The sequence below is a fragment of the Tarenaya hassleriana genome, unplaced genomic scaffold (genome assembly GCF_000463585.1).
Source record: "Tarenaya hassleriana unplaced genomic scaffold, ASM46358v1 Cleome2, whole genome shotgun sequence".
NCBI lineage: Eukaryota > Viridiplantae > Streptophyta > Magnoliopsida > Brassicales > Cleomaceae > Tarenaya > Tarenaya hassleriana.
Window position 1 is genome coordinate 638454 of NW_010965372.1, and position 15497 is coordinate 653950.

General features: G+C 32.9%; 2 protein-coding genes across 2 annotated transcripts in view; both read left to right on the top strand.

Annotated features, from left to right (window-relative positions):
• Nucleotides 1–536: 536 nt before the first annotated feature.
• On the top strand, nucleotides 537–4544 carry LOC104811427 (protein FREE1). The gene is made up of 10 exons (XM_010538115.2): nucleotides 537–1680; nucleotides 2219–2305; nucleotides 2393–2524; nucleotides 2626–2760; nucleotides 2904–2969; nucleotides 3075–3185; nucleotides 3379–3471; nucleotides 3586–3619; nucleotides 3721–3794; nucleotides 4093–4544. Exons 1-10 carry the CDS (start codon nucleotides 676–678, stop codon nucleotides 4168–4170), a joined length of 1815 nt encoding a protein of 604 aa, XP_010536417.1. The 5' UTR covers nucleotides 537–675; the 3' UTR covers nucleotides 4171–4544.
• Nucleotides 4545–10033: 5489 nt separating this feature from the next.
• The window catches only part of LOC104811428 (GDSL esterase/lipase At1g20120-like), a 9721-nt gene continuing 4257 nt past the window's right edge, over nucleotides 10034–15497 (top strand). The window contains exons 1-5 of the mRNA XM_010538117.2: nucleotides 10034–10456; nucleotides 12213–12343; nucleotides 12824–13048; nucleotides 13629–13884; nucleotides 14200–14375. Of these exons, the coding sequence (XP_010536419.1) occupies nucleotides 10183–10456; nucleotides 12213–12343; nucleotides 12824–13048; nucleotides 13629–13884; nucleotides 14200–14375 (1062 nt within the window). The 5' untranslated portion in view covers nucleotides 10034–10182. The remainder of the gene's footprint in view (nucleotides 10457–12212; nucleotides 12344–12823; nucleotides 13049–13628; nucleotides 13885–14199; nucleotides 14376–15497) is intronic.

Consider the following 15497-nt stretch of genomic DNA (forward strand, 5'->3'; position numbering starts at 1 on the left):
ATCGCTCATCTCTCATTCCCTCTGATTATTGATTATTCAGTTTTTTCTTCCTTTTAATTCAGATGAAGATCACAAATGATAATTAAAAATAAATTTGAAATTTGAGGTATGTATCGAAAAAAATTTGAAATCGAATTTCAAATCTCAATTGTTGGAATTCACTATTCAGAAATATGGCACCAAAGAGTTTTCTTTATATATTTGGACATCAACTAAGATAATTTTTAACTAAAGTGAAGTAAATGAGTTTAATTGGGACAATATGGGTTTATGGGTCAAGCCCAACATATTAAAGAATTTATTCAACGCATATGAGCTGGGTTTGAATGGGCTGGGTAACCTACTTTTGCCATCGCTAGCTGAGGAGTGGAATGCATTCCGTTTCGCACAAATATAAACAGAGAGTAGTTTCTTCCCGAATATGATAACCGTCGCGATGTTATAGACCTAACGCGAGAATCATCATCGGTTTAAATTTGCCACGTGGCACTGACGTATCAGCTTCACAAATCCTGCGTCACACACGGTAATTACTCCCTCGCCTGATATTCCCTTGACCCTCGATTCTTCCAACTTCCGCACACGCTTCGTCATCGTCCTCCCTCCGATCATCTCGTCGAAATAATCTCCGATCAAATCCAGAAGTCCTGAGAATTTTCCGGTCACCGATCAGCTATGCAGCAAGGAGATCACAGTTCCTATTATCATCAATATGCTCAATTCCAAAACCCTAATCCGAATCCGAATCCGAATCTGAACCCGAACCCGAACCCGACGCCAGCTACGGTGGATCCCTCCAGGAGCTCGTACGCGTCGGCGCCTCCATTCACCGGCGGCTACGGCGGAGAATACTCGCCGTTCACCCAGAATTATCAGTCGTACACGCAGAATTCCGATCATGTTCTTCCTTCAGCCCCTTCATTCACTCCCGCGGCACAACCGCCTCCTCCGCCACCTCCTCCATCGACGTCGGTAAACCCTAATTCTTATACCTCTTCCTTCAATCAGTCGCCTCCGGCTCCTGCACCGGTGTCTTTGTACGGATCCTTCGAGTCGTCTCCGCCATATCAGCAATCTACCGGGCACTCGCCATATTTTCCGGCGTATGATCAGCATCAGAATATCTCCGGATACGTTCCTCCTCCTTCTCCGCCGTCAGCTGTTGCGCCAAACTCTAACCCTATCTCTGGTCCGCCTTACGCATCGTCGTTGTACTCGGCACCTCCATATAGTGCCGCAGGAGCTTCCGTTTCTCCTTCCTATGAGAGTCCGTACGATAATCCAGTGAAATTTGACCAACCTGCCTATGGAGGTTTCGGCAGGAGTAGATCAGATTTGAGCTCCGATCTATACGGGAAACGATCCGACAGCGGAGGATATGCTGGATATGAAGATTCCTATGGCGATGGCGTCTATGCTTATGAAGGGGGCAAAGTAGAGCCCTATGGAGCTCGTGGAACAGCGCCGAAGTCATCCAACTCGACCTTGTTCGATGATTATGGACGATCCATTAGCTTCTCTTCGAGCAGGAACTCCTCGGCGAACTCGGGTTTGGGCAAGATCGTGAGGGCTGTTCCAAAAGCGGATACGCAGGAGGATGTTAAGAGCGGGGTGCAGAAATTCCGCGTCAAGTTGTTGGCTGAAACCTATGGACAAACCACCATGGATGTGCTTTGCCAGGTAATGTGTTATCATTCCATTCTTCAACTGTTTATGGTTGGTATTTTTGAAGTTTGTGCACATAGAGAATCGATAGTTTCCTTTTTCCTGCTTGGTTGGTAACTTGGGCGTGGGCAATCTTGTAGACTCGAAGTTCCTATCTAAAGTTTCAGTATTTGCCATCCTTTTGTGTTATGGAATGTAGCTCAGGCTTTGCAAATTGGAGTCAAAAGTTGAACGTGTAATGCTCTCTTGTTAAATGGTTTGTATTTCTGCGGGATATTGGTCTGGTTTCATTTAACTCGCTTGGAGGAATGGAGGGTTTGTTGCTTGTTGAAGATTCCTCTTAATTTTTCTGCAACGGTGCAACTTTCTGTTTTGGTGGCCTGAGTGGCTTGTAATTTTTCTCTTTGTGATTGATTTACCCACTGTATGTTCCTCTATATAGGGGATGAACAAAAATCTGAGTCTTCTCTCAGTTAAACCTTTTGCCTTTCAAGTTGTTTCTTAGAGATAGGTGTTATTACGGGGTAATTAGTTGACAGTTTTATGCTTGCAGGTTGGTTTGGATGGGATCCGAATGCTTGATCCAAGTACTAGCCGAACACTGAGAATATATCCTCTTGAGAACGTTACAAGATGCGAAGTGAGAGACACTGTACTCTCCTTTCCATTTTTTATTCTGCTATCATGAATGGTGACATGATACCCTTTGTATTCATCCTTCTATCAGAAATTAGATTCTTCTATTCTGGCTTTCTGGTCCAAGAGCCCAGTGGACATCGAACCTAGGCGTATCAGATTGCAATCGAATAGTTACACTACCAACACCCTTCTGGACACTGTGACAGCTGCAATGTTTCAGGTTTGTATTACCTCCATGACTTTTGTTCCTTCAGGTCTTAGTTTCAGTTCAATCATCCTTCTCTGTTTTTAATCTGACGTGATTCTCATTGTCTATTCCAGGCAAAGGAGATTGGGGGAAGCAGCAGTAGGCCTCCTGCCTCGGTGAAACCAACTGAGCAGGCTGCTGAGAAGAAAAAAGGATTTGCTGATTGGATGAACATAATCAAGCCTGTAAATGAGGAAAAGGAACACTGGGTAGGATTCTATTGAAAAAAAAATTTTGCCAAAGAATTTTATGTTAGGGTAGTTAAGATGATCAGCTGCTTCTCTCAGAGTTACTATACCATGTTTGCTTTGTTATGATCATCGTTCTCTCTTCATGCTATTGTTGGCATTAGGTCCCTGATGAAGCTGTTTCAAAGTGTACATCATGTGGTACAGATTTTGGTGCATTTGTGCGAAGGGTAACCTTTTTTTCTCCCCCCTGATATGATAATTTGAAAGCAGTTTTTCAACTATGGTGAGAATTGTTGACCCTCATTCATGGCCATTGTATTTTTCTTGTTCAGCATCACTGTAGGAACTGCGGGGACATCTTCTGTGACAAGTGCACTCAGGGCAGGATTGCCCTCACTGCTGAGGAGAATGCTCCCCAAGTCCGTGTCTGTGACCGGTGCATGGTATGATATGCTCATCAATCTAGAGTTTTCATTTTTCCTCTAGTTGCAAAATCTATTCCATGGGTTTCTGGGTCTGTCAAATTCATTCCGAATGTTTGTACTAGAATCTATTGTACAAGAATCTTGTCTTGAAATTGATTTTGCATATTAAATTTCTCTGGTATTTTAATTGCACCTCTTTCTGGTTATGCAGGCTGAAGTGTCAGAAAGGCTGAGTAATACCAAGGAAGCTGCTAACAGATATGTTGGCCCACAGAGCCATGAAGACCTTGCCAGGAAGCTTCAGGTAACAGAGAGTTGACATCATTAATCGACACCCTTCCTTTCTTTCTTTCTTTCTTTCTTTCGTGAATGTTAAATTAATAGCTCCGATGCTTGTATTCTCGATATTTTGACACAGGGCGAAATGGAGAAGAACCGCAAGTCTTCATCTGGTATATTTTTTCTCTCCCTGACCCAACATCGTTGTTCCTAAGCTGCATTAACAGGAAATATGGTTGGATAACTGCCAAGACGATTGGTACGATATTTACAGGATCAAGAGATGATGGTGGGTCTGGGAGGCGGATGAAGGAGGTAGCGTGTCCAACTTGCACGGTGCACTTACAGGTTATTTTGTTATGCTTTCTCTGTTAGATTTTGAGAACAACCTCTGTTTTATGAGAAATAGTTAAGATTACCATCTAACGTCGATGGATGCATCATAAGTAGGATGGGCAGATTCAGATTCAGATGTGTCGACCATCTTTCTCATCAATAGACAGATTTTGTCAAAATAATTGTAGATTTCTTACCGCCGAGATCCTTTGCTGTTGAAGCAAGTGAAGAGGACAGATCGAAAGCTTGTTAAAGTGTTTTCGCCTTTCGGTTTCTGAGAGTGTGTCTCCTTGGTGTGTGTCAATTGCAGGTACAGGTTCCAATCTCAGGATCAGAGACCATCGAATGCGGGGTTTGCCAAAATCCGTTCCTCGTCAGCGCTCATTGATATTCCTTATCCGCCCTAGCACGATGATTCTAGTTTCCCCCGAAACGGGATTGGCTTTGCATACATACACATATCTATATATCTATATATATATATATATGCGCGTGCGTGTGAAGTGGGTTTGGTGATTTGAGGATGGGTATTTGGTCAGTTGCTATTTATCGGAAGAACACTTCTGTTCCTGTCTCATGCCATGCGAGTTCTGTCCCTCCGTCTTCAATGTTCCTTTTGTGCATAAAAACCATGCCGGTTTCTCATTTTCCTTTGTTTTTTTAAAAGTGCGAAACGAACGATTGCTCGGTTTTGTGTTCATGAATCTTTGGGTCTGTCCGCATCATTATCTATCATATACTCTCTCAGTTTGTTTGAGATTTTTTCACGATTGTTAAAAAAATATAAACAAAAGTCATGTATATCCCCTTTAAATTAGATTCTCATTAATTTTTATTAAAGTTAGTTTTTATAATTAAGGGTAATCTAAAACGATATCTAATTGGTAACAAAAGATATTTTGTATAACGGCGATATCTATTAAAAAACGGGGGGAATAATATATTTCATTCGGTTTTGGGTTCGAAATCATTTTGGTTATTTTTGTATCAATTTTTTAGGGTTTAAAAATACATATATATGCATTTGGTTTTATGTTGAATTCTGTCCAGCTCTAATTTTATTTAGTTTGGATTCGTTTTCTATATTTTAATCGGTAAAAGTATTTATTTTTCTAAAAAAATGTTTTTAAGTTATTTTATATTTTTATATTCTGTTTGGATTCTAATTTTTTTTTCCAAATTTAGAAACAATTAGTACCATTTAGATTTTATATGGGATCCAATTCAAACACAATACAATGTTCCGGATTTGTTTTTGGTAATAAGAGTTTTAAGAGAGGATTAACGTTGGAGAAGAGCACTAAGAAACCCTAGGAGAGTAAAATCCCATGAGAATATGCAAATTAACCAAAGAGACTCTTAAAAAGAATATCTTCTTTACCATTCCAATAGTTTTCTTCTGTATAGCTCTTGCGGAATCAAATTTAACATTCCAAAACTTCTCAATTTTATTTTATTTTTTATTACACCAACTCCTTAAAATGAACTTTTTTTAACTCTAAATTTCAATTCATACAGTTTTATCAAACTAAAATCTCTAAATTCTAAAAACAAACCCCTTTAAACTCTCCCAATCCAACTAATTATCATTGAGAATGGAAGTGGTTTTTAGAGTTTTTAAAATCCAAAATCTAAAAACAAAAAGCCAAAAACTCAAACCATTCATAGTTTTAAGTTTTCTCTGTTTCTACAACCGATTCAATTTGGGATGTGAGTTTTGTTTTCCAAAATTAATTACTGGAATTCAATAGCTTATATAACATGAAAAAAAATAATAAACAATATAAGTTTTTAAAATCCAAACTATACTACTCCGGTGATAAAATAAATATTATATTATTTAGTTTCGTTCTAACAGAAATCTGAGTTTTACCACCAGAGAATAATGTGATAGTTTAATAGTCTATTAAAATATCTAAAATTACGAAAATAGTAAAATAGTTTGTACTAGAAATAGATTAATTTTTTTTTTCCTTTTTATCACGAAGTTTATCTCTTTCATCAAGGAAAAAACAAAAACAATCTCGATGTGAACATTTAAAAGCCTTACCGTTACAAAATATTGTATTTCGTATGATTTAATAAGGAAATCGTATTGGGCACAAGATACAGAAGAAATTCGTAGTTTGATATATTTTTTTTCTAAAGTAAATTTTTTATAAATATAATAATCCAATCTATTTTAAATACCTATATGGTTAATAATCCATTTCATTTGAGTTGTTACAAGAAAGACAAAACAATCTGCAATTTATTAATCAATTACTCCAACGCTGAACCGATTTTAGGTACCCACATTAACACCTTTGTCCATCCGAAAAATACATGCTCATGTATTAATACTCTTTCTTTTATATATATATATATATATATATATATATATATATATTTGTATGTATATACGTATATATATATATATACATAATAAATGTTCATGCATCTACTGTGGGATCCTATCTAATTATGAACAATTATAAGCTCATCCTTTTAAAAGTGGCATCCGATCTCATTGTCTTTTCAGAGGAAATTATAGAGATTTTATATATAAAAAAATATAGAATAAATCGCCAAAAAAATCTTATACCGGACAAAAAAATCTGTACAAAAAATGATATACTTATATTTATTCGCCAAAATATACATGTACTCTTCAATTGTCAGACAAAAAATTTATATTTTTTATCACAAAACAAACCCTATATTTATACTTATTCACCGAAATATATTTGTACTTTATAAATTATAGCAAATAAGTTCCTAAACGCAAACACAAAAAAAGAACGAGGTCAAAAATTTGTCCGAACCTAACTCACCAATATATATCCAAACCGAATCAAACCGATTAAAATAATATACCGGATTTAATACACATATTTCAAATCCGAAATAACCAAACCAAAAATAACCGAACCCGAAATAATTGTAAAATGAATAAACCGAACCAGAATTGACCGTAACCATTTATCTACTTATATATCATCAATTAATATCAAATATATTCTAAATTTAATTAGAAAAATTAATATAATGATATTGAATTCATTCGAATTTGAAATATTTCTATTCAATCTGGTATATCATTTTAATTGGTTCGCTTTGGTTCGGGGATATATCGATCGGTTCGGTTCGATTATTTCGGATTCGGTTATTTCAGATTTAAATTATTCATATCCAATATGGTAAATTGTTTTAATCGGTTTGATTCGGGTCAGATATATATCGGTTGGGTTATATTCGGACTGATTTTTTATCGTATTTTTTTTGTCGTTTACGTTTAGGGGCTTATTTGCTATAATTTATAGAGTATAGATATATTTCATCGAATAAATATAAGTATATTATTTGTTTGGTTATAAAAAAAAGTATAGAGTTTTTTTTGTCAGCCATATGAAGAATACAAGTATATTTGGGTGAATAAGTATAAATATAAAATCTTTTTATAATAAAAAAATATATAATTTTTTTTTGTCGACATCTAAAGAGTATATATTTTTTTATAATTTTTTTCTAAAATATAATATTGAATATAATATGTTTTATATAACGATAGATCTAAAATCATTTTATCTTTTGATGGTAACATTATAGAGAGATGGGTAAAAAGGTAAGGGTAAGAATTTTTTTAAGTTTAAATATTTAATATAAAAAATTGTTTTGGAAATGTGTGAATTATGCTTAGACTAATTATTTAATTTTTAATTCTGAAATGTTTTTATAATATTTATTTTAGTTTAATTCTAATTAGTGAAATCAAGTTTATCAATTAGGTTAAAGAGTAAAAAAAGGGTGAGTAAAATGACCTGATGGGCATAAACGTGACGTGACGTGACGTGTGATGTTGACGGATGACGTGGCCCATTACGTGATAATTCGCGCCATAATTGGTTTCCACATAAGACATTGTGACACGTCATCTTCCCCTCCCGGCTTCCCCTCCTCCGGGATGATTTTCTACGTGCCGAAAGCCATTTTACGTCACTAAAGGTAAAGGCTTCGTATCTTATGTTACATCATTATTATATTGTGAAAAAAAAATAATATTTTATTTTATGGAGCGTGTCCGTATATTAAATAGATATACAGTCGTGATAATACATGCTGATGTAGGTATACGTATATATGTAATAACTGTTCTCTGTCACTGTATATTCATTCTTCTGCTAAGTAATTATTTTATTGATTTAGTTTCTGAATCATATCCTATAAGAAATAGATATACATGGGAAAACATATTCTCTATAAATTTCTTATATATATATATATATATGTATATATATATATATATATATATATATTTCCTAATAATAACATATTTTTAAAAAAAGAGGTAGAAATTAGATATTGGTCTAGTGAAATAATTTATCGGGTTTACAATAATCATATGAATATTTTTAATAATTTATTCGACTCGCCAACAATTATATATATATATATATATTGAATTAATAACATTATCATCTATTACATTTTTCAAACCTTGAAAATGATATCAAAGTTTCTGAAACACCATAGGTTAGGTGGGCGAAATTAATGCGCACATTACATTTCTCAATAGGGTCCATGTGAAAAGAAACAAATCTGTTTCTGGTTACAACACATAATCAATTTCATGTCAAGTTTCTTGTTAGGGAATTCGTTTTTTTATTTACAAAATAATTTATTTGCCATATATTATTAATATATACATAATTGCAACATCAGAAAAGCGTCTAGAAGTAATTCATTTCTTTCTATAATCGCCTGTCATTGTTGAATATTATAAATTCTTCATGGAACTCCTGAAATTCTCCATTTAAGATTAGTGGTACGATTAAAAAAAATGGTCGGAATATTAATGGAAAAAATGGAAAGGGTTTTGTTGAAATACATAATCTATAGAATTAGGCTATCTTAATATTATTAATTAATTTAATTTAGATCCGACTATCGGCGATTTGTCTATATTTATTTATTCTAAAAGTTTATAAACACCGGGGAAAAAAATCAGTCAGTACACTTTCGAGATACTCATTTCATCGTAAGCTATAATATGGTTGGAAATTTCATGTATATATACTATGATCGGCAGTTAATCAAATGTAGTGTATATTTCGTCAGTAGATTCATGAGTAAATCGGAAAATGAACGTATGAAATGTTGTAGTGGATCCTCCCGTTTTAGTCCAATCCATCTGAGACTCGTTTTTATCAAATTAAAAAAACTCTGATTTGATCCAAATCGTTTCAACTCAGTCGGTTGACGAGTTTGAATAAAAAAATAAAAATTTAAATATATTAATAAAAATATTTTAAAAAAATTTGATTTACGAACTGGTTTGCAGGCCGTTCGAGCTGGCCCGTGACGAGTTGGCTTGTCGGACCCTTTTTTTTGCGTTCATATTTTTCCAATCCAACTCATTGAAAACGAATTGGTTAACGAACCAACTTGCAGACCAAACTCCCTATCCTCGTATACCTCAAGAAAACACTAAAAACATAAAAACCGGTTTTTTTTCTCGAGTTCAAAGTGTCAAGGTATTGTTGCATGTTCATGTCATAGCTCTTTCTACTATTGGATAAAATTTTTTTTCATGGACCCAACTGAATGAGTGTGCTGTGTGACTATCTTCTTATTATTTAAGACCTATACGGTTAGGCATTTTATGATTTGAAATACAATGGCAAAAACTTACTAGTTATTTTGATATAAATATAAAAATAGAATCAAATCTAAGGCTTTGAAGGAGGATGAGTTTTATTTTGGGTTTTTAGTTTTAGTTTTTGGATTTTGGTTTTTGGCTTTTGGATTATATAATATTTGAAAACTAAAAAAAATGTAGCTTTTGATTTTTCTTTGATTTTTCCACTAAAATGACTTTCTAAGTTTTTAGGAAAAGTAATTTTGTGAAAACTTGAATGATAATTTTTTTAGTTTTTGGATTCTAAAAACTCCAACCATTCACGTCTAAATGTTATAAAAATATTATAATAATATTTTTCCAACCTTTTTGTAACAGGGAAGACTTGAAGAAAGCTCCAAAGACCAAAGCCAAGAGTGTTTGAGAGTGTTTAAGGCAATATATTCCTTAATTAATTAACCAAACACCCAATTTTTCAAACCAGTTATCGGCGAATGTGGTCCACATATATAGCCCCTCATATAACTTAGCTTACGTAAGCCCAATATATCACATTTTCATCTATAGGGTTGCAGTTGGAAAGTATTTATATCACATTAATTCGCAACTTAAGTACGGTGCAAACACATACACCCACATGCCCACATATATATATACACGCACACACACATACACACATGACTTGTGGCAACCATCATAATCGTCGAGATTTCTTGTTCTTGTAAGCTTCGAACCGATAAGTTTTTCTCGAACGTGAAAACGTGTAGTTTGGTTCATCATCTCATGACTTCATCATCAGGAATATCTCGATCGATTTCTTTCTTGTTCTTATTCTTTCAATACGCATTCTTCACGGTGGCTAAGGCGAAGGTGAGGCTGCCGCCGAATGTAACGGTGCCGGCGATAATAGTGTTCGGAGATTCGATAGTGGACGCCGGGAATAATAATAAGTTCAAAACACCGAGCAAGTGTAACTTCCCTCCATACGGTATCGACTTCGACGGCGGTGTCCCTACCGGAAGATTCTCCAACGGCAGAGTCCCTTCCGATTTGCTAGGTTTTGCTCTCTCTCTCTCTCTTTGCTCTAATATTAAGGTTGAACGTTTCGGTTTTCGGGGTTGGGTTCGATTCAGAATTTAGTTTTTGAAAAATTATATCCATTCAATTGGTATGATTTCGATTCGGGTAAATTTGCGGAACAATATGATCTTTTTATTAATAATAAAATAACATATAAATATATGAGAATTTTAAAATAATAAGTAAATTAAATGTAACATCAAATATTAATAAATAACTTTAAATATTTATTTTTTATATTTGATAAATTTTTCATGATATGATTATTTTTTTAATATTCTTCAAAAGGGTTTGATTATTATATTGATAAAAAATTTATTTTAAAAAAATCTGTTTTTTTGGTTATTTTTATATTCTGTTCCCGATTGATTTTTTTAGCATTAGAAAACCAGTTCGACGTTTATGTTATATTTGGTTTGGACATAGTTATGTCTTAAAATTGAAAAGAAATATCTATCCCTACTAATATGTAAACCAAATATATGTGATACTTTGGAATATGTAAATATGTAAAGTGTAAAAAAAAAGAATTAAAAATTTACATATGAAGTAAATAGAATGACAGTTAAAGCCGATTTTTGGGTGTTGTACTTTGAATCGTTTTTTAAATTTCCATAAGTAGAATGTCATATGAAAGTTATAAATTCATTTAACAGACATAACTAACTAATTTGATATACACTGCTTTGTTAGGAATATTTGTGTATATATATATATATATATAAAGGTGTTCATTACGTACATGATGCTTTAGTTTTTGGGCTAAATGACATGTTTCAATTTCTATCTGATATTTTTTTAAAAGAATCCTACTTAAAAAAGTTTGTATCGGCGGTCCTTCAATTTCCGACAAATGAAATTTAAAAATCTCTCAATGTTGTGTGGGGTTAAAAGGGTAACTGTTAAATATTCGATGTTTTAAACTTCTATTAAAATCTTTAAAAACTTAGTATATTTATATAAAAATAATAATTGCAATATCTGTATAAAAATTCATAAAATTTTATTTATTTTAATGAGATGTTTCTTGTTGTTACATCACGTTTGTATTTGGAGAAATCTATAAGGCGTGGATAAATTATTGAAGCATTTAAGAATTTTGGTCGGGTGGTCTTTTCTTGTTTGTGGGGGGATTGTGTGGTCATAAATGATCCACGACATATGGATAATAAGTTACACCTATAATTTTGTGCATTAATTGCGACACATATTATTTTTTTTATTAAATAATTGCAACAAATTATTTGAATTATTGTTTTATTTTCATGTTTCATCAAATCACGCAACTCTGGTTTTAGATGGAGAAATTTTGGACTAGTTGTCAAATTATTTGAATTATTGTTTTATTTAAGGTTAATATTTGTTTTTTTTATTTGGCTAATATTTGTTATTTTAAAACTTAATATTTCTAAAATATTTTATTCCGTCTCGCTCAGTTCAAATTCTTTTCAAATCCGATTTAAATTCACGGTTTATTTAAAATGTTATTTAAAATTTAAGAATTAGATTCACATAATTGAATTTAAAAAATCGTATTTAATTTCTAAATAATAATTAATTTTTTCCGTTCAATTCAATTCGTTTTTTTATAGACGGACTTAAATCCCTATAACTAGTTTCATACACAAAAATATGGTTAACTGATGATCAAAATCAATTAATAAGTATATTTTTTCCAAGAAAAATGAAGATTTATCCTTTATTTTGTTTTTATCGGTTTGGTTTTTTTACAGCGGAAGAAATAGGAATAAAGAAGAACGTACCAGCATACTTAGACCCAAAATTGACACCAGAAGATCTCCTAACCGGTGTGACTTTTGCTTCTGGTGGTGCCGGTTATATTCCTCTCACCAACTCACTTGCGGTAATTATATATATATATATATATATATATATATATATTTGGGAAATTAGAAGAATAATTTCTCAACTTATCAAATTTACCAAAATAAAATCCGAATTAATTTTTTTGCTAAATAAACCCCAATCCTCCTAAATTCTAGTGTTTTCCATAAATAAGGACGAACTTTTAAAATTATGTCATATTGAACCTTTAATATTAACACGACTTTTTGAATGATGACATGTCAATCTTTATTTTGACCGAATTTCGAAACGAAATGTTAGTATGGGAGGTTAAATATGATATAATTTTGAAAGCACGGATTTATTTGTGAAAAACACTAGAATTCATGAGAGTTTAGGGTTTATTTGACAAATAAATAAGTTTGGATTTTATTTTGATAAATTTCACAAATTAAGGTATTGTTATTCTAACTTGATGGGTGTAAATTCAAATCTTAGGTGAATTAAATTTTATATACTATGGTTTTCTCGAGGGCAGGTGGCAACTTCATTGACGGACCAATTGAAACATTTCGAAGAATACTTGGAGAAAGTGAAGGAATTGGTGGGAGAAGAGAGAAAAAATTTCATATTGGCGAACAGCTTATACATGGTTTTAACGGCGAGCAACGACATTGCGAATACGTATCCGATTTTGCAATACAAATACGACGTCGATACATACACTGCTCTCATGGCCGATTCCGCTTCCTCTATCCTCGAGGTACATTGCAATTTTTTTTTTTTTACAAAAAAAAAATTGCAATATTTAGACATCCAAAGTTGTTTTTGAATGATCATCGGTCGACCCGTTTAAATATATATAATAGGGCTTTAACTTACCAAAAATCATATACACATACTTTAACAAAAAAAAATCATATACACGTACGGGAAGATGTATAGGTTAAAACCCTAATTATATATTTACAATACTACTCTTACATTCATATAACATCACTAGTAACGATATTATTTACACCATTATACTTTCTAGTTTGATTCTAATGAACCTCTGCATGGCATCACATTACCAAGCTTTTATTTGTGAATCTCTAAGCATCTTCATACGTAATAGAGAAAGAGCCGAAAATCATTAGATTTCTCATTATTCAACATAAAACATTACAATATTTATAATATAAAACGAAATCATAAAATATCTGATTTAATATATATAAACATCTAAATATAGAAACAAAACCAAATCTAAATATTACGTAATATTACATAATCTTCTCGTATTTTCTCCGTATTTCTTTATAGATGTTATGTGATGGTAATTGGTTTGTGTTATTTTTTAGAAACTGTACGGATATGGAGCAAGAAGGATATTGGTATTGGGCGCACCGCCGATTGGTTGTGTTCCATCGCAAAGGACGGTAGCAGGAGGACCCTCTAGAGAATGTGTTGAGAGATTAAACGACGCGGCCAAGCTTTTCAACTCCAAACTCTCTGCTACTGTTGATTCTTTGGCAAGAACCCTACCCGGGGGCAATCTTGTTTACGCCGATATTTATACTCCTCTCCTCGATATCATCGTAAACTTTCAAAATTACGGTAATTATCGCAGATCTTTTATATTTATGCGGGTTTCATTTTGTTATTGGTTTCGTTCGATCCCGTGAGTTGCGTTATATTTGGTTATATTTATCGCTAATTCTAAGATTAATCATGTTAGCAGAAACATGGTTACGATTCTCTTCGGTGAGTAGAGAATACCAACATTAATTTCTCGGATTATAGTTTCCTTAAATTCTCTAGTCGATCTAGTCTACAAATGCATCTATTGATTATGTTAATTCGGGTATAAATTTGTATTTTTCGATAAGAAAATACGGCTAACGTATGAATTTGTTGTGGGAGTTCTTGCAGGATTTAAGGTTGGTGACAGAGGATGTTGTGGAACAGGATACATAGAAGTCACTGCTACTTGTAACAAATATACTTCAACTGTATGTCCTAACAGGGATGAGTTTGTGTTTTGGGACAGTTTTCATCCCACCGAAAGGGGCTATAGAGTCTTAGTTTCAAAGCTTGTTGGCAAATATATTGACAAGTTCTATTGATTTTATAAAAAAAAGTGTCGACATCTTGATGATTGATTATGTTTTTAATCGAAATTAATCTACGATTTTTAATTCTCTTGATTCATGGATGTATACGATATTTTTTTTCTTTATTCTTCCATCTATAGTTATTACTAATTAATCACCACCCGATTACTCGTATAAATTTTATTTTTTTTAATTTAGTTTTGGCTCCGCATTTTAAATATGTTGGTCCAATCTTTCAAAACGATGAGGTTACGATGAAGATATTAGTCACAAGATAAAAATGTGGTAGATGGAATAAAGATAAATCACGAGGTTCTTTACGACTGTAAGGTTTCCATATAGTTTAAAATAAAAATTTTACTGTACAACCATAAGATTTACATTGATGTACGATAGCGAATTTTGGGTGGTGAAATGATGACATCATTCTAAAACGAATATGGATGAGATGAAGACGTTGCGATGGATATGTAAGCACACAAGAATGTATAGAATTAGAGAAAAAATATGAGTAATAGAAATAGAAGAGAATGAGAGGAAAGTTTAAGGTGGTTTTGCACATGCACAACGTAGACCGATAGATATTCATATTAGAAAAGTGGAGAATATAAGAATGACGGAGAAGAGAAAATAAAGTGGTAGTTCTATGTTTGTTTGGGAACTGAATCATTAGTAATGACTTAAAAATGTTGTAAATTTTGAAAGATCTAACTGAAAAACGGAATGAATGGAAATTGAGAATTTATGCGGACGACCCCAAATAAATTTAGAATTAAGATGATGTTGATGTTAACGTTAGTTTTGGATCCGTTTATAAAAGACGAGTTAATTTGACTAGATGCCGAAAACCCGAGTCTTAAGCTTGGAGAAGTTTTAGAGCAACTTAAGTAGATTCTTTATTTATAAGGACCCTTACTAAATTCATGGAACTATATAATTTAAAAGAATCTTGCAACTAATAAAAAGATATAATAATGTTAACTTGTAATGTAGTTCCTTCTTCTTGTGAAATGATCATATATAAGATGCAAGTGGCCGAAGTGCTAAATATAAGGAAAGCTCAAAATGTGTGTTACGAGAAAACACAAGCGTTTTCAACCCTTCCTTGTTTTCGGC

What these genes read in the sequence shown, in the direction of transcription:
- LOC104811427 (XM_010538115.2), top strand. Translation starts at nt 676, where the DNA reads ATGCAGCAAGGAGATCACAGTTCCTATTATCATCAATATGCTCAATTC. An exon ending in ATGAGGAAAAGGAACACTGG is followed by an intron (nt 2,761 to 2,903) that starts GTAGGATTCTAT and finishes TGTTGGCATTAG; the next exon opens with GTCCCTGATGAAGCTGTTTC. An exon ending in ACCTTGCCAGGAAGCTTCAG is followed by an intron (nt 3,472 to 3,585) that starts GTAACAGAGAGT and finishes ATTTTGACACAG; the next exon opens with GGCGAAATGGAGAAGAACCG.